Consider the following 20215-nt stretch of genomic DNA (forward strand, 5'->3'; position numbering starts at 1 on the left):
TCTGAAATTTATTTTTTACATTTACAGAAAGATGTGCAAATCTGTTTCAAAGCAAGAATCTGCTTCATAGTTAATTAGTTTGCTCTGCTTTAGTGCTTGAAGGATTTTACATGTTGGAAACAAGAACTTAACCAGGTTTTTCTGTGTTCCCTTTATCTTTTTCTTTTTTTCCAACTTCCAAGCCTCAGAACGAGAGTGCTCTCCAGGAAGAACTCTTCAGAGATTTAGCGACAATTGCTGATCTCCTTTGCATGTAGTTCACTCTGAAAAATAACTAAAAGGAACTTGCAGGTGAATGAGGCAGCATAATTCCAGACTTAGGCTTGTCACTGAATTCTTTTGAAGCAGATACAACTTCTGATGCTTTAGCTAATACTGACACCAAAGGAGAATGCCTCATCTACAATTCAAAGGCTAATTTCCAAGCTTGCATAATATAGTACCTAAACTAGAGAAAGTAATATACCCCATCTCAAAAATACTATTTTGATATTCCTTTTCCTTCTCAAGGGCTCTATTTTGAACATGGGTACATTAAACTGAGAAAACAATTCATTCTGTCACATTCATTCTGTCTTTGGAATGATTGTAAAAAGAATTACATATTCACATGTTTAATAGGCTAAGTTTCTTGCCTGATTCCTCTTTCACTATTTTAAAGGAAAAACTAACTGTTGTCTATTTATCCTTACTTTATTTTGATTTGCAAGAAGATAAATGTAAACCACGATGAGAACATTAAAACCCATTTAAATTAATTCTTTATGTAATAGTGATACTCCCTGTTTAAGTATCTGGGAACTAAAGGTAAAGATGGTTGATTGACTGGCAAATGCAACCTTTGAGGACATCTCTGACTGGTAGGTACTGAAACTACATAGTATGTGAAATGTACAGAATGAAAAAGACAGAATAAGGCCAGAGCAAATTGGTGGTGAATGGCCAAATTGAATAGAAATGTGAATTGAACTGCATTAGAAGACTAATGTGTATCAACAGGAAAATATCTACAAACATAGGAAACAAACTAGAGAGTAAAATGAAAGCCAATCTATTTTTTTTTTTAGCCTCAAAATAGAAGTAAGTGAGACACATTATGGCTGACAATTTTCTAAACAATGTCCTCCTGCATTAGCAGACTTACCTATCCTTGACATCACAGGGTTAAAAGGAAAATATAATATTCTTTCAAAGCCCAGAGAATATTTTGTAAAGATTTTATTATTCTCATTGTGTTGTATGCCCTATTTTGTCAATTTACTTATCACCACCTGCAATTTTCTCCAGGGGAAACAGTAGCTAGAGAAAAACATGCACTGAGTAAACAAACACTAAATATTTTTAGTGATAAACACTAGACAAAAAACCTAAAGCTTCTGCATTCTTAAGGCTGGTCAATAATCCTGTACTTTGGGAACAACTGCACCGAAAGCGAGGGAAGTTTATCATACCAGCTGTTTAAAGCAGATTCTGTATGTGCATCAGGGGTATTTAAATGTTGTAGATACTACTTCATCCCAAACTTTTTCACAAATATGTTTCTATCCATTTTTTCCAGTAGCTTCTAAACATCTAAACTACATGCATGCTGGCAGTAAAGTAGACAATACTGGGTTTTTCCCTGCAACCATCAAATTTTCTGCTACTGTTTATAAAAAGCTAATTGACTAAAATGCTCCTAATTGAGTATTATACAAAGATTAAACACATATACTAAGCTGGTCTTTCCTTGCTTGCCTCTTAGCACTGGGTAGTAACTGACAGACATTGCAACTTTGCAGAGTGTAAGCAAAGTAGCTGCAATCAGCCATACTCTTACGGAAACAAGCTAGAGAAACGGATATGAAATCAGGTAAGAAAAGAATCTGATGTGGTTCTTAGAAATACAGACATACCCTATGCAGAACCCTGCAGCAACATCCAACTTTACTAGGATGACAGTGAATCAGTTTAATTTGAAATAAACCCCCTACAATCTTTAAATAATCCTTGCGTTTGAGCGCGCTATTTATGTTACATGGGTTTAATAAAAGCTTGAATAGTCAAAGAAAGGGCAACTGTTCCTATCAGTGCAATATTAATTATCATAATTTTTAGTTCAAGTTTTCTACAACTGATCAAAGATTGAAGTAGCATATTGATTTTTCAGAAGGGCTTCATGAGACTACAAAGTACAACTCGACATTCTACTTTCTGTTTAAAAAGACACTGCATCCAAATATTTAATCTTTAGCTTTAATACCAAAAATATTACTTTTTTCCCCCTGTATGTTTATGGTTAACAGTATTTTAAAAGTAGAAAATGTGAAGAGTTACTTGGTGACTTGCCCTCAAAAAAGATCTCTCTGAAGATTTTCTGTTTGAACTACAAAGCAAAAAAGGACTGAAATAAATGTATGAATATGAGAAGATGGCATTAAAGCTGTGCTAAAGCACAGAAAAGGTGATATCTGGGCACAAACTACTTTATTCTAGAATGCTGTTAGAAGATGTGATGTTGTTCTGTCATTCCATGTTTTAGTGAAAATATCTGAGCAGTGGCTCTCCTTCTGCTAAGTCTTCCGCAAACGAAGAGCTACGTATCTTCAGTGAGACAAGGCACTTCATCTCCTTGAAGCTAAATGCTACTTCCAACGTGCTTGTTCCAGAAACCAAGAAATTGGGATTTATGAAATCCAGACTCTTTTGGATGCAAAGTAACCTCAAGCTAGTGTGGTAACTGTACAAGGAAACTTAATCAAAATGCTAAACATTATAATGGGAAGTGTAGATAATTATATTCTACCACGCAAAAAAAAAAAATTGCAACCAGTTGAAAAGGCAGTTTGATGGTCCTATAAACAGCTTCAGTCAGTTGTGCTGTATTGTTTTCCTACTGAGAACAACAACTAAAAGATTTTGTCATACTCTAAACTTACCCACCACCAGTGCCTCCATTTTTACTGAAATGTGTACGAGGCTCACTTGATGCCAGTTTAAGCAGTTCATTCCACTCCCGTTCCCATTCTTCTTCTGTATACACCAAACCTGACTATGGGAGAGAATGAAATACCTTTACGATTATGCTAGTACAAAATGTAAGCAGAGTTCTGTAGTAGTATTTACAAATAACTTATTTTGAGCTTCATACATGACACGATTTAATATCTTGGACCATTAATGGTTCAACATTTCTATTCAGCTGAAAGAATATTAACTTATTAAAAAAAAGGTCTAAACCACTAACTGTATACTGGACTACATTTCTAGACGTGGGTCTGCTGCTGCTAACACAGTGCTCCATGATTGGAGATCCAGTTATTCATACCCATGTGAATTCCTTGCAACCATGGTTAGCATGCTTTACTGCCCATTTCTGGAGGTTTGCTTTCTTCCCCAATACATGGAACTACTGTGAATGCCCTCCTTGGCAGACGGGTGATGCTTTCTCCCTCTGTTCAAGAGCAGAAAGGGTATATAAGTGTTTCTGTGCCCCTGTGTTTTCAGGTAGCCTGAAGCAGCTGAGTCAGCGACAGCTAAGCTGTATTTTCACTGACTGCTGCCAACAAAAAGCAGATTACAAATAAGTCACAAACATTTAAGCATATTCACTTGATTGCATTCAGGATTACTCCTGAAATTGGCTTTTCTAGCCACTGTTTAGGCACAGACATCTTCAGAAAATAATACGTGCCGAAGCACAGCTTTTAACCAACAGTCAAACCAAATCTACAGATGATTTTAGTTAAGAAACATGCACTCAATATTTGGTCACAGCTCCAAGAATCTTAATTCACCATTCTGGGGAATCTTTCCTAAATGAGGTTTTCTTTCTTTTGTGGATTTCATCTACTCATTTTATAATGCTTGTGATAGCTAAATTATACATTTAATTTTGCAGCCCAAAATTTTCTACAGGTTCCAAACTCATCTTAGACCTTTGTAGGCACAAAACGGTGTATATTTATGCCCACAAAGCTACAAACACATTTGCATTCTGATACAAAAATTCTAAATACAATTATCTCTTTCCCCATGCAAAATGGAAGCACAAGGAATTTGATAGCAATTAAAACTTTCACACCAAACTTCAGAAGAATGCTTTTGACCCTAAATGATATTAACAAGACTGTCTTTAGGCCATACAGACCTCCTTATTCTGCTGAGTCTGTTGCCATCTCCATCTTCTTTTCAGTGCTTCCCTTTCAGCTCCACTTCTCATCATAGTATACAGTGCTTTACGTAAAACAAGGTCCCGGTCATGAAATCCCCACATCCCTAAAGTAGCACACGATGACATTCAGTTTTAAAGAAGCTACAGTGAAATAGAAAGTACTAGTACAATTAATATTGCTCTATTAGCAAAAGAAGCATAGCTTATACATTATTTAAGATCCTCCTTGGCAAATAATTCACTCACTATTTTTAAGGTTTCCTAAAGAAACAGTCAATATAGATAAGCTAATGAACAACATGAGGGAATTCTAACAAAGTTTAAATTTTGATTAAGGAATGACTAAGCATTTGAGTTGTTTCAGTGTTTGCTTGCAGGCAACTTCAACTTTGCTGCAAGCAATGGCATATTCAATGCACAGGGTGGTTTTAGCTGTAGCTGCCAACAGAGCTTGCAGACACAAGAATGCTAATGACAACTGCAGGCACTTTTGTGAATCACAGATGATACCAACACCCGAAGGCCTCCAACTCTTACACAGCATGATGGTAAATTTCCTTTGGCTTCAACATCCAAATAAAGAGACGAGCATTCAAGATGACTGGAAGTCTAAAAATACAACCAGCCACAGGCTTTCAAGCTCATTTTAAGATAATAAAACATCTTCATGTAGTTGAGAATAGTAACCTACAACAAAAGAGAGCAGAGCTCTCACCAGGACATGTGCCCATAGACAACCACGTTTCAATTACCGTATTGTCAGCTGCTGGCATTAAATATGTTTATTTAAGACTTTGCAAGTCAAAATACTCCAAACATTTGCTGTAAATAATACACAAGTCCTCCTAATTAAAAATGAAGTGGACAAAGACAAAAGGATCCTTGGAAACAGCAAAAGCCCTTTTCTTACTACTTCTTTCAAAAAGAAGACTCTCTTCAAAATATTAAAAATCCCAGTGTTTTTTTAAAAAGTCACCTTTTGGAGTTCCTCTGGTGGAAGATTTTAGCAACTGCAACAAAAAAATAAGTTTCCTCGCAATAGGTTAGGATATAGAAGGCATATCAAAGACTTTCAGCTTCACAGGTTTCTATTTATTTGATTTGAAGAAAGGCTTCAAAGATCTTGTATTAATGATTAATTAATCAATTGGAAATTATTTTAATTCACCCCAAAGTCTATTTCCCATATACTTAAACTCTACAAGGAACCAATGGCAATAATAGCTAGATATTGCATTCTTGAAGACAGAAAGAGAACTGTTTAACAAAAGCCAGAGAATGAATGCAATTCCTTGCCCACAATGAGGACAGGTGCAGAAGCACCTGGAATTTGCCTGTTCCAGAGCTGTTAGGTTGATCTCTGTAAGGAAAATGCAAATCACTGGTGTTTATGATATGTGGGTTTTGATACTGTTGCAATTACACTTCTTTTATAACCTGATAAAACTTTTACCTTCCTCCCTCAAGCATGCCTAAAGCAAACAATACTTAAGTGAAATTTGAAGAATATATTGCTCCAAAACCAGGCTTTTAATGAAAGTCTCTGCATCCCATGTGTTTCTGAGCTTTTGCTGGGGATAGAAAAAAGTGGTAAATATTTTTGGCAGAAGGTTTCATGTAGAGACTCTCCCTTACCTAAAGATGCAGCATGCAAGAGGCAGTTTCCATCACCTGTTGTAGCCAAGGGAAGAAGACGTTTGCAGCTTGTACACACTGTGGACCACCAATTCAGTCGTCCTGAAAAGAAAGCATCTATTAAAATGGTGGAGTGGATACTGAAACAGGATGCGTACTGTGTTCAGGCATACAGCGGTGATGTGTAATGTTGAAGGTTAATCATGAACATCCTTTCTGCTGAAGAACTTAAATGTAATGTCAGAAGTGAAAACTGAAAAGATAGAAATAAGAGGCAGATAAACTTTAACTATTCTCTAAATGTATTTGGAATAAAAAGAGAGCACCTTTAATTAATTTGCATCTTCCATTCTCATATGCTGCATTCAGGGATGGATTTCCAAGGAGTTCATTGCCTAAATACCATTATGAGTCTTGGTATCAGTTCCCAAACATAATCGACATTGGCCTTCCATACACAGATGACAGATTATGTTACAGTAATAAAGTCTCAAAAGACAAAAGAAATATGTATGTGTTAATCAACGTATGTTACTGTTAGGTAAGTTTATTAAGTAAAGTACTGTTGTTTCAGTCAGATGGATTGTTTCAACAGCTGGTTCTCATCTCATTTACCATAGCGTAAATGATGATTAGACCTACTAAAATCAACAGCTATACTACCAGAGAATTAAAACGAGACCAAATGCATAGCCCAAGGTCTAGGATAGCATGGGGCTTTTCTCTCTGAGAACATTTAGAGAACCATCATTGCTACATAAGGCATGTTTTACAGATTATAAAACAGATGGATTATGAAAAAGACTGACAAGAGGACAGATATTTGAGGTATCTAGATGAAGCAAATAAAGCCATAAAGAGTATCAGTGCCAAAGCCAACACTGGAAGTACATAATTCCTGGCACAAAGGTTGCTGTGTTGTAGCTTACTGGAGTGTTAAGTCTTGGTTAAATGTCACGTGAACATTTCTAATATAAAGAAAGAGAATGTGACTAATTGTATAACATCTTTGGGGATAAGAAAGAGCAGATGATTAACACTGATGCGTAGAGCTGGTATATTTTCCAAGACTTTTGGAAAGTCTGTGAGTAATGCACAATTGAATAATTGAATGTATAATGCAATAGGCAGCCCATGGTGACTCCATTTCTTTGTTTGTCCTCTTCTGCAGACTTTTTCTCCCCAATTCCTTTACTTGCAAGCTGAGAGGAAATACAGTCAGTCTTGCATTTAAGGTTAAATCCCCAAAACAGAAATAAGTTCAAGCAATGAAAAAACTTTTCTCCATTAATATGTTTTCATTACAAAATTATACTGACATTTATTTGCAACAGCAGGTAATGCAACTTGTGCAAAAAAAGTAGTATAACAATATTTTAACATGTGCCCCCAATTACTTGTTCTGGGTACTAAGAACTATGTAATTAAATTTCACTTAGTCAGTATGGGTTGAGAGTTACTATACTGTAAAGGTGAAGATGCATAGCAGATCAGTAACTAAGCACATTTAGTAATCCTCATAGGATTTTAGCAGCTAGTTTGTAAATGCCCTACATCTCAGACTAGGCTTATTGAGTTCTAAATTAAATATGCATTAAAGCAGCTTAATTTAAAGTGCTATTGGACAGCCGTTGGGAAAGATAAATCTGAAATAACAAGTTATCATTTTTAGCAACTCCTGTGTGTCTGTGGGCTGTGAAATAACAACTTGCCACCTGTTTTTTACAGAATGTTTTGGTGGTATCATATTCAATAATAAGTTATACCAAGGTGCTGCTTAAAGTTACAAGACCTAAACCAGACAGACCTTAGGACTTAAGGGAATAATGAGTGGTATTGTTTTGCAGATTACCTAGCAGCTATTGGCAACAAATGTCAAAGTCTGGTGTTTATGAATCTTTTGAATAACGGGAGGTTTCTATAAAAGTGATCTGCTTTCAAGTAGATTGTGCAAAAAATGTTTGTGGGCTTGGTTAACAACACAAAGCCTATGGCTGACTAAAAAATTAGCAGAAATGCATTGGATTATAACAAAAAAGCAGTGCATTTTCATTTTTCGAATCTAGCTGTTATAGGGATCCCTTTAGGGAAACAACAGGAAAGTGGAGCTTAAATGAAAACTGGAAACAGTTCTGCCTCAGGCTTATTTCTGTCTGCTTTGAAAAGACAACATCATGGACAAACGAGATCCATTTCTCACTCTCCCTCCCTCTGTTGGTCTCCTACTTGATCTTACTTCTTACCTTCTCACAAAATCTATTTAATCTTAAAAAACACAATTTCAAGAAATTGATCTGTTGTTTTACAGCAAAAATACTCTGAGAATTAATATAGCCATGTTCTAGTACATTAAAATTTGATCTTAATTTTAGATCAAGATTAAAAGTCCTATCCAGGTGTTTGATCTAGCAACATACAGAGAGGCAGACACAAGCACACAATATTACCCTTTCTTTGCATGACACTTAAGACTTCAGCTGCAAGCTCAAAAAAAATGTTAACAGAATCTAGTATCCCCTGTGGCTGAAGACTGCCAACTGTTTCTGCATTCTGATGTTATCCTAGTCCTGCACTACACAGTGTGCATCAGACTTCACATAATACAAAGCATATATTGGCTCCCCCTGCTCCCTTATTTGCAGGGCCCAACAGGAATCAATCATTCTGATACAGAACCAGATATATATCTTGTATTCCATGCAAAGAAGGTAAGCTGAATCTCAGAGAAAGTTTTGCAAACTTTAGAAAACAGACAATATCACTACTTTAAAATCTAGTATTTGATGACTCCCAGGACAAGATACAAACATCAAAAGCTACCCTATTGTAAACCCACTACAACTGTAGGCATGAATATAAGCTGGCCTTATGCGACTGTTAGGTTGAAAAAGTCAGTATTTGAGGAAAAGGAAATAAGAAATATTTTAAAACTTGGGTTTTACCCAACAATATTCATAATGTTGGAGTATTATTAATAGACACTAGAAAGGTTTAAGTGTTAGTTTCATAAGCCTCCATATTATATTAGAAGCCACAGGTGTATTGTTTCTTGCTGCAGGACTTATGAGAGGAAATTGCCGAAGAGGATTCTAGATGGTTATATGACCTGAATGGCTCAAAAAGAAGGCAGCAGAGAACAGAGAATGCATTTCAAGTGTTAACAGCAGCCAGGCTTGGCTTTCACTATCAGCCCCTGACATCTTATGCACTGGTACTACAGAAGGCAAGAAAGGATTCGGCATGACGTCCTCTATGCAAAACTCCATTAACAGTATAGACAAGAAGATAAAAATATGCAACAAAAATTATTCTAGTTTTTGAGTATCCCGTTAAGGTGCTTATACAGAGCTGCCCTCCAGTTTGCTAAGGTCCACTATAAAGCATTAATTGCACAAACATCCACAAGGTTGGTGGTACACATACAAACCAACCAAATCAAAAACAAACATGAGGTTACATAATACTAAAGAACCTTTGTAGAAACTCTGCATAAATCCTTTGCTCCCTCTTCATTTTCTCCAGTCCATATTTTCTTTTTTCTGGTTTAAGCTACTGGTAAACTAAATGGCTTTACAGACTTGGGATTTTTCTGGTAGAATTAACCCCCAAAAAGTTACAAGGACTTAGTAAACAGCAACTTAATAGAACTCTCTCGATAGGGGAAAAAGGAGATGCTACAAAGGATGAGCCCCCTCTCAAGCTCGATATGATTGAGCGTGGTTGAAGTTTCACTGCAAAGCTAGATTGCATATCACTGCCTCCAAGGCAAACAGTCGGTTTCTTGCCTGCAACGCCACTGTGCATTTATCATATCAAAAATAAGTCAGAATTCTTACAGAAAAAATGGAATACGCATTAAGAGAAGAACAAGGACAGTTAAAGATGGGAAAAAGTGTGAAGTGTCGTATCACAGCTTATACAGTTTTACCTCAGATTGAGTGCACTTTTAAAGCGCTTCGTTGTGCTATTAACAGTACTCTTTCATACAGCTAAGTAAACCAGTCTTAGGGCAACTCCTCAAGAACACTGACAGAGTAGACATCTCACGGAGGAAAACAAGTCGATCTGTGCACAGTGGGACTCAATGTCTGGTTTCCTGTGCTTGTCGTACGTGTGGCTAAAGGTGAGACTTCTGATGGCTTTTCTTTTATTTGTAGTTGGGCATTCTGGAGGTCTTTCTCATGTGGATTCTGTAGCATTTAACAAACAATATTCACATTGCAAGTTTTTCTTCTATGGAAATACTAAAAATAAGCCAACTGCTTATTTTCATGAAACTTAAAAAAGCTCACTCACAAATATGTTTTAAATTGGCAGAGTTAAATTTAAAAAATGAACAGTGGTACCATCTTAAGAGACAGCTTGCTGACACAAGCTTAGTTTCCCTAAGAAACTAGGCTAAATCCAGCCTTTCTTTCATTTCTCCAGCACATCGTATTTCCAGAAATCCACCTCTCATCCATCCCCCAAGACGAGCAAGTCACAAAATAACATTTTCAACTTCCAAAGCAAGTCTAGTTCTGGACACCCCATATATTCTCAAAAGCAATGGTTCACCCTAAACACTCACCAATTCCCCTCTGGCATCCAACAGCAATGCTCTGTTGGGCGCGCACAGGACTGACTGCCTAAGTCAACGGAAGATTACTCAGCCCACTCAGAATAGTCAGACAATTAGCAATGGGTGCAGGAACCTCAAATTCAGATTTCAGCAGAGCTACTTCTATGCTTTACATGTTTCTTACATGACTAGCTAAGAGGATTTGTTTATTTTTAGTTTTACTCCTTTCATAAAATAAATGTGTACTTGCAAATATTGACGTGAAAAAAATTACAAGAACAGATTTTCTACATGGGCTTATATTAATCATTCAGTGACTGCTTACTTTTTAAAATAAGTGAATAAATAAAGCATTTACCAATGCATTTTCTGTACTTTGAAGAAAGGACCTTCTTGTAGGAGCTCTCTCTTTTAGTCTAGATGATGAATCAGCTTCGCAGTAGCACAGAATCATAGAATAGTTTGGGTTGGAAGGGACCTCTAAAGGTCATCTAGTCCAACCCCCCTGCCGTGGGCAGGGACATCTTCAACTAGAGCAGGTTGCTCAGAGCCCCGTCCAACCTGACCTGGAATGTCTCCAGGGATGGGGCATCCACCACCTCTCTGGGCAACCTGGGCCAGTGTTTCACCACCCTCAGCGTCAAAAATGTCTTCCTTAGATCTAGTCTAAATCTACCCCCCTTTAGTTTAAAGCCATTCCCCCTTGTCCTGTCGCAACAGGCCCTGCTAAAAAGTCTTCTGCCATCTTTTTTATAAGCCCCCTTTAAGCACTGCTAGGCTGCAATAAGGTCTCCCTGAAGCCTTCTCTTCTCCAGGCTGAACAACCCCAACTCTCTCAGCCTTTCTTCACAGCAGAGGTGTTCCATCCCCCTGATCATTTTCGTGGCCCTCCTCTGGACCCGCTCCAACAGGTCTGTGTCTTTCTTGTGCTGAGGGCTCCAGAGCTGGACGCAGGACTCCAGGTGGGGTCTCACCAGGGCAGAGCAGAGGGGCAGAATCCCCTCCCTCGACCTGCTGGCCACGCTGCTTTGGATGCAGCCCAGGATACAGCTGGCCTTCTGGGCTGCGAGCGCACATTGCTGGCTCATGTCCAGCTTTTCCTCCACCAGTACCCCCAAGTCCTTCTGGGCAGGGCTGCTCTCCACCCCTTCATCCCCCAGCCTGTATTGATACTGGGGGTTGCCCCGACCCAGGTGCAGGACCTTGCACTTGGCCTTGTTAAACCTCATGAGGTTCACAGGGGCCCACTTCTCCAGCTTGTCCAGGTCCCTCTGGATGGCATCCTGTCCCTCTGGCATGTCGACCGCACCACTCAGCTTGGTGTCATCTGCAAACTTGCTGAGGGTGCACTCGATCTCACTGTCTATGTCATTGATGAAGATATTAAACAGTACCGGTCCCAATACGGACCCCTGCGGGACGCCACTTGTCACCGATCTCCATCTGGACATCGAGCCGTTGACCACTACCCTCTGGATGCGACCATCCAACCAATTCCTCACCTACCGGACAGTCCACCCATCAAATCCATAGCTCTCCAGTTTAGAGAGAAGGATGTTGTGGGGGACCGTGTCAAAGGCCTTACAGAGGTCCAGATAGACGACATCTGTAGCCCTTCCCGTGTCCACTGATGTAGTCACTCCATCATAGAAGGCCACTAGGTTGGTCAGGCAGGACTTGCCCTCGGTGAAGCCATGCTGGCTGTCTTGAATCACCTCCCTGTCCTCCATGTACCTTAGCATAGCTTCCAGGAGGATCTGTGCCATGATCTTCCCAGGCACAGACGTGAGACTGACTGGCCTGTAGTTCCTCGGCTCTTCCTTTTTTCCCCTTTTTAAAAATGAGGAATTTTTCCCCTTTATAAAAGGGGAATGTTTCCCCTTTTCCAGTCAGTGGGAACTTCTCCGGACTGCCACGACTTCTCAAATACGATGGATAGTGGCTTAGCAACTTCATCCGCCAGTTCCTTCAGGACCCGTGGATGGATCTCATTGGGTCCCATGGACTTGTGCACCTTCAGGTGCCTTAGATGGTCTCGAACCTGATGTTCTCCCACAGTAGGCGGCTCTTCATTCTCCCAGTCCCCGCCTTTGCCTTCTGCGGCTTGGGCGGTGAGGCTCGAGCACTTGCTGGTGAAGACTGAGGCAAAAAAGTCATTGAGTACCGCCGCCTTCTCTGTATCCCGGGTAACCAGGTCTCCCGTTTCCTTTCGGAGAGGGCCCACATTTTCCCTTGTCTTCCTTTTATCCCCGACGTACCTATAGAATCTTTTCTTGTTGCCCTTGACGTCCCTGGCCAGATTTAATTCTATCAGGGCTTTAGCTTTCCTAACCTGATCCCTGGCTGCTCGGACGATTTCTCTGTAGCATCTGCAAGGCTATTCATATTTACTGATGTCCTTGAAATCTAATGTTCAGCTGTGCATGTAGAAATAAGTAAAACTGAGCAATTAAGTAAACGCTTCTCGTTTAGCCTGATGCATAAGCAATACAGACTGTCACAGAAGCTACTGACCAGAATGCAAATCAAAGATCACAAAATAAGATGGCACAGAAATATATGACAAGGCCTAACTGGCTGCAGATAACCGATACTGGGTTACATTACCTGCAGGTTACTGCAGATCCAGTATTACTGGTTTTCTTCATTTGTTTCTTTCATAACCCGAGACAGTCGGTTTTCTATGATATTACTGCATGTCATCCTACCCTGTGATACAATATTTCTCATTCATATTAGAACTGAATTACACAAGCATGCATTTAAAAGTTTGGAAATCAGGAAATTAATACAGTTCTCTTGTAATTATAATGGTTGCCATCCCAGCACCCTGCATATACCGTGTAAAAATCTGCTAAAAATTCTGGGATAAGAAAATGTTTCTACAACCTGAAAAGGCATCAATTTTTCTTTAACAAATCTTAATTTTTAACAGTTTGAAATCAAGTATTTCCAGAATTTTGGTGGATTTGTTTTTGGGGATGTGAAACCCAGGCTTAACAACATATTACTGTTTATATTGCCTGTAGCTGTATAAAATGCTTCATAGAAAACACAAACCTGAGCACAGAACAAACAGTGTAGAAAAGCAGTATACTTGAAGGTTCATACAGTTTACTTTTAATTTTTGTATTGAATTATATTTCAGCACTGCAATAGAAACTTTTTTCTTTTAATTAAAAACACCGTGTTAGACCAGCCATTCTTCTGCCTATGCTATGGTTTTTTGAACTAATCAGTACAGCAGAAGTTTTCATAATATCTTTGTGTCAGCCTACAGATTAACAACACACGGGGGAACACATGTATATAATGAAAATCAACTTGCTGCAGCAAAATATTTAGAATTATACAATTCCTTTCACACAGACTTCATTTAATATTGTCACTATCTGAGCCATCCTCTGTCGAAGAATCACACTGATCACTGCAAGAGCACTCAGAGATCAGTCTGCACATTGCTTACAGGCTGACCGCATTCCAATTCAGGCAATAATGAACAGCGGAGTTTATAAGATGCACAAAACCCCAAAATGCTTTTATGAATGTGGTGAATTCTATCCTCTAAGAATATCTAAGAGGATATTCAGAAAGCAATCACACAAGTAGAGGATACGTTGCAGCAGCAGAGAGTGAGTAAATCATACTGCCTTTATCTAGGCCTTTCCTTTATAATCTCACACAGCATTTCTGAGTAAATCGGGAACTTTGCTCTGAGTTTCTATAGAGGTAGGCTGTAACCTGAACATCCTTTCACATATAGATGTAATGGTAGCAAGTGCCTAAGCATAGCAAAAGAGAATATAAAAACTTTACAGGCTTTTATAGACATTAAGCTCATACGGCCGCTTCAGACAACACGTGCGACAGTCTGTTAATAGTAATTTTGCTCTCCCAATCTATGCTTTGTGAGTAGCAAGCAACTCTATGTTCCTAACAAAGTTCCTCCTCCTTTTGCCTAATCAGGTTTTTTTTCTTTCCTTTCTCTTGAAATTCACGCCCTTAAACCCAAGCACACATCTCTCTTTTCCTTCAACAATATCCCCAACCTCAGCTACAGAAGCTACTGTCCTTTGTGCGGTTTGTTTTGTTTTGTTTTGAAATAGCTTTTAGGCCCTTTGCAGGGAATGCACCTTCTCTGTTAATTTTTTTATGTCATTGTCCAAACCATAGTCAAACTGGGCCCTCTGTTGGTAGGAGACAATAAAATGTCTCATGTTAAGTGACTTTCCTATGAATTCACTCTCTTCATTTCAGACAACTATATGTCTAAAATAGGCAGGAAATAAAAGGAAACTGAGTATCTTTATGTCTTAAATGGAGACAAAAGGTCAGTTTACATGAAGTCTTACATGATTTTCTTAAACGTTCACTCTTTGATCTGTTTAACTTACTTGAACTGAAGAACTGTTTCCCAGGAAGTTCCAGTTTATTTGAATGAAATGCTCACATAAGTAAACTAAGTCTACGTAGGCTACAAGAATACCTGCGATCAAACCCACAAGCGCTTCAAATGGTCAAAACGCCCTCCCTTCCAGGATGCAAGAGGCTCTGGGGAGGAAGGGACTTTTCCAGTGTAAGTCAAGTTATTGCCCTAATTAAAGTAACGTGAAGAAAAGAATAAATGATTTATCCTAATTTTCAGAGAGATTTGAGAGAGGAATGCTAAGAGGCAGAAAATTCAGTAGTTTCTGCAGCCTTATTTCAAGTTCAAAGCCAGCCAGCTCTGTATGAATTAGAAGTCAGCTCTAACTTCACATATTCCCTGACTTTAAGGTCAGAAAACCACTGTCATCCTCTAGTTTGTACTCTTGCATTAACTGACTCTAAAGGCTGTAATTCCACTGAAGCAGGTAGGTCAACAATGATACTGTAGCAAGGTATTTTCTGATAGCCCTGTGGAATCTGCGGTGTTTGGCAGAGCTGCCAGAGGAAGAGCCATCCTGTTTTTTTCCCTGTCCTTCTTGTGTTAGCTGGTTCCTAGAGAAACTAGATATATTTTCTTGATAGGTGACTGACAGTTTTCATACTTCATAGTTGCCTGGTAGCATTCCTGCATTATTTTATACTGCTATTTTTTCCAGAAGAAGGCCTTCTGAATACTGTTTGGGTTTTTGGGGGGTTTGTTTTTTGTTTGGTTTTGTTTTTTTTTCCCCTTAAGTACTTACTGCTTGATGCTATTATCTAAGTATGTCTTGCTTTTCAAATACCAAAGCCAAAAAATGAGCATATGACAATACATGATAAGTACTCAGTGTGAAACCAGATTAGCAGAGGTCCTGCCTAAATACTATGATGCAGTGCCCTGAATAATAACAAGCAACAGTTTATCAGTTTGAACACACACAGTATGACTATGCACCGAGTTTTGAGAATGAACTCTCAGATGAATACATAGCATTACACAAGCCAGTATAGCAATCAACAGAAAAAAGCAACTGGCTATTTGATATTCCACAGGCAGCCATAAAATCTGATTTTATAACTCCTTTATATCACCAGAGTTGGGGATTTCACTATATAGATGTGTTCATTTCACGGTTCATTAATACACTTGCTATTTCGTAAGGCACAGATACTGATTTTAAATACATTTCTCCATATCTTTCAAAACTGACTTAAAACTTTAAACTACTAATAAATTCGAATTAAAATTAATTTTAAATTTCTTCACTTTTTCCCCCATGGCAATAATGAAGTATTACTTTAAAATTATTTAGTTTCTTATTACAAAAATAATAATCAATCCATAAAATACATATTTGAAAACTATTTTCTCAAGCTGCAACAGAACTTGAAGATGTTTCCTTTGTTAGTCACTGCAATGTAGTTTCCTCACAAGAACTGGAAGTACCCACCCCCTCTGACCATCCAGACTCACGTCCTTCTCTATTGCATGACTTCCCCATCAGTCCTCCTTTCCTTCCTCCCTCAATGTCTTTGTTTTAGTAAGTAAATTTGACAGTTTTCTCTATAACGTTTTAAAAGAAATAGAGGATCAGGGTACGTGTCACGTTGCAAGGAGCACAGTATTTGCTTTTACTCTCTGGCATTTATTTCCCATGCAGGATGCGCAAGCTCCAGAAATGAAGCATGATTAGAAACGTCAACCAAAGCATCAGATTGCCCAGCTGCTGACATCTGAAGTATTTACCCACCTGCTTGCTCCAAAGCAACCATCGTTGCCTGCTCAATTAAGTCACGTTCAATGAAGCTTCTGAAATCTTCACTGTACACGCTAAGGTCTGGTAGTTGGAATGTGTAGATGGGCATCTCCAAAGGAAACTGTTCATTGCTGCACTCATTTGCTACATGTGATCGAGCAAGGGAGACTATGGCTGAGCTGGCATGAGAAATACCTCTGGAAAGACGCTTTTCTGCAGAGAAACCAAAGAGATATTATAGCCTAGAAGACTACGTAAAAGACCAGCCAACACCAAGTCTGGCGAATGCCCATTCATTTCACTCAGGAATTTATTCCACTTCTTGTTTTACCTTTTTTGTGTTATTTCCCTACTGTAAAAGATTGCTGAGTTCTTTCTATGGATCCCTATGGCAAGTCGTAGGAACTCTCCTTCCAGCAAAATAGATAAACAGTAAAAGTAACGAGATATGAAAGACAAGTATTTCTATAAAAAAATTTTTTTAATGTATCTTAAGTTTCCAAAGATGCATTGGAAAAAACATTTACTGGAAGACAGATGATAATGAATTAATGTTTTGAACTCTCAATTTAAGTTGACTTCTTGTGAATCAAAAAATCCAGCATTCTACAATCACTGCATATCAAACGTGCCATACAGTTATAATCTCAGAACAATCCACCTGGAAGCAATTTTAACATCATTATGCTGAATTTAAGACAAACTCAGTTTTTATGCATATGTGTTTTCTAAACTCCTGATCCAAGGAACAATACATAGTTCAAAAAGAATGATGAAATTAACAAGCCTGGTACAAAAGAAGGCATTATTTTATCAAAACAACTATGAGCTAAGATCTTATACTTTATTGAATTTCTCTGTGGACAAATGCTATAGAAGGAACAGTGAAGGGTCATTAAAGCAAAATAAGCATTAGAATGTTAAGAAAGGGAAAAAATAGTACTATCGTATCATTTCACTTTACTACACGGCCTCAGTTCTGGTATCAGCAAATGGGCAACAGAAATACTCTTCAAGTGCTTAAACCATGAATCATTCAGTCAAAACTGATAGAGATATTTTCCTTCTGCTTAGTTTCTACCCTGTACTCCTAGTTATATTTTTAAAAACTGAAATGAACGTTTTGTAGCTGCCTAAAATTTATGTTCATCAAAAGTTACTAGTCTTTTCTCTCAGAAGTTTAGCATTCAGCATAAAGTTTCTTTCTGCATCTGAGAAGTGGCACTCCTTAGAACCACAGTACCACTGCCCTTCTGTGCTTCAAACAGACTGACCTCAGGTCTTCTGCCTGAGTCGCGCTCTCTCTAGCCAGCCTTCGCAATGGGGATTATCTTAAATTCATACTAGAAAGTCTCCCGGGCATTTTACTGAGTTTGTATTAGGGAGTTGACACCAGGTTTATGGAGTTTCTTACATTTGTGAATATGCAGAAAGCTTCCTGGTGGGATTTACGTCATGTTAAGTTAGATAGTATTTTCATTGATTTTCCTTGGAAATGGGTACCTTATTGTACTGGAAGCTTTTGTAAAAAACTATTTGGTGCAACTTCACCTCTGTAGCTTCATGAATACTACCATAAACTAGCCTTTAGCGATCAACTCTCAAACATGTACAATGCTGTATTAAAATAAAAGAAGTTCCTGTACTTCTGTGCCTGCAGAAATTAACAAAGAAGCTTACTTAAATGCAGCTTATCACTTAAGCTAATAGTGTTTTTAAAACATCTCAAACTGACTAGTGGTTATTAAAAAATTAATTTTCCTGGAGTTTGTGAACTTTTGTTTCTCTAATGGATCAAGGCTTTTCTAATTTTAAGAGCTAAATTGCACTCCCTAAAATATCCTAAACTGGGGTGGGGGTGGGGAGACAGAAGGTTTGATTACATTTGCATTTATTTCTTCTCCCTGTACATCTCAGCTAAATCACTTTTAAACAGGGGAATTGAAGTATAAGATAGCATCTCTGTTTGACACCCCCTTGCTACCACTCCATCACCCCTTCCCACCACGGTCCAGCCCTCGCCTGTTGGCTGCATCCTCTACTCCAAGTACTTGGTCCGTAACAAGACCCTCCTTTCCCTTCTCTGCTCCTCCCTGAACATCCTCCTCACTCCAGCTTCACGTTTCAGTCAGAGATGGCTCTCTGATCATCAAGTTGTCAGTTACGCACTGAACTTGTAGCAAAGTTACTGTCAGTCCAGGCATTTAAAGCCAGACTTACCCCACACTACCTACTACACCCACTAAAATATCAAATGGCCATTTCAGTGTAAGCTGGGCAGTTTAATAACATGGAATTTTAGAGTGAGCTATACCCTAATGAGGATGAAGGGACACAGTTTTATCAACTACAGTGTGCTACTCTTCCTCCCTTTATTCGTACTCAGTGCTTCTGAAAAGTCGTAACAAGCACTACAGTACCTTTTCTACCGATGGAAGTTACCAATTTTAAAAAAGCTTTACTGACGCTCCTAAGTACTGATGCCATTTCCTGTTTAATAGGAGGGAAGAGCCAACAGGAGAAGGGAAGACTCTCTGTTCCTTCTAATGACTGTATAGAAAGGCATCACCAAGCTAGTGCTATTACCTCCCTACATGACAAGCTGTCAGACTTGTAGATTTATTTCGGTGCAAACCACAGCTCCTTGATAAATTAATAAAAAAAAAATGCATTCCAACAGTCTGAGAGAGATAATGATCTGAAATAAATCTATAAAAGGTCTGCAAACAAAAAAGTAAATTCTAATGCTTATCATCCTGTACCAGAAATCAACTGCTAGAGGTAGTCGACTCATTTTTCTTAAGGTTTCAATTTCTATTTGGCAGGGGATAGGAGGTTGTCCTTTCTTCTGTGGAACCATAAAAGAACAAAATTTTAAAGCTAAAAGTTATTCATAGATTTCATACACCCTAATCACATACTGCGATTAAGAATGCAAAGATTGAAATATGGATTTTTTTAACCTTTTTTTGGTCTCAATAAGCATAGAAAACTACATACAATAGTGGTCTGTGACACCCTCTAATTAATTCCTTTTATATGTACCACAAGACTGCTTGGGGACAATGTATTTTTGTACTTTAATCACACACTAAAAATTAACGTGCAGAACTGAGGCAAAGCTCGTGACAACTGAAACGTGAAACGTAGGGTCCAGCAGCAGCTCTGTGAATCCCATCACAATGAGACAGTTCACAGGCTGATGGCAAATGACTTCCAACTCTCTGCAGACAAGCACAACTTGCAAGCAGACAAGCTAGAAAGCTGCTTGTCCGCAGAAGCCCTGGAGAAGAGCTCTTACCTTGAGCAATGTCATCCTGCCTTTGCAGGCAGGGTCTCTCAGCCTTCATCACCTGGGGAGGCTGCTCTGGCTCCTGCTGCTTGTAGCATTTGCCCTCATTGAACACCTGTGGCAGGTTGGCGGTGTGTACCTGCCGGAGCTGCTCATAGTCACTCAAAGCTGCTGTCAAGTCCCAATTTTTGCCTGCCAAACAGCAAAAGGACATTCTGCTCACACCTGTATGTGACCAGATTGATAACCTGGAAACCATCTTCATATGCACTTAAAATATAAACCTAAATAGAGGAATCGCTCTTTCTTAAAGCATCGGCAAGGGAATAGAGGTTCTTTGGATAAAACATTTTACAAGCACTCCTCCCGCAACAAAAATGCACAGTTGATAAACACCTTGAAAGTAAAGA

General features: G+C 38.6%; 1 protein-coding gene across 11 annotated transcripts in view; it reads right to left on the minus strand.

The window, feature by feature from the left end:
- OTUD7A (OTU deubiquitinase 7A) overlaps window positions 1-20215 on the minus strand; it is a 181465-nt gene that overhangs the window by 28857 nt on the left and 132393 nt on the right. For 10 of the 11 annotated variants that reach the window (XM_076348353.1, XM_076348354.1, XM_076348359.1 and 7 more), the window contains 5 exons: window positions 19815-19997; window positions 16508-16726; window positions 5789-5890; window positions 4130-4257; window positions 2919-3031 (listed from right to left, as the gene is read on the minus strand). In XM_076348353.1, coding sequence (XP_076204468.1) covers window positions 2919-3031; window positions 4130-4257; window positions 5789-5890; window positions 16508-16726; window positions 19815-19997 — 745 coding nt within the window. The remainder of the gene's footprint in view (window positions 1-2918; window positions 3032-4129; window positions 4258-5788; window positions 5891-16507; window positions 16727-19814; window positions 19998-20215) is intronic. The other variant, XM_076348360.1, reaches the window with a different exon arrangement.

This window comes from Aptenodytes patagonicus, chromosome 10, assembly GCF_965638725.1.
Source record: "Aptenodytes patagonicus chromosome 10, bAptPat1.pri.cur, whole genome shotgun sequence".
Lineage (NCBI taxonomy): Eukaryota > Metazoa > Chordata > Aves > Sphenisciformes > Spheniscidae > Aptenodytes > Aptenodytes patagonicus.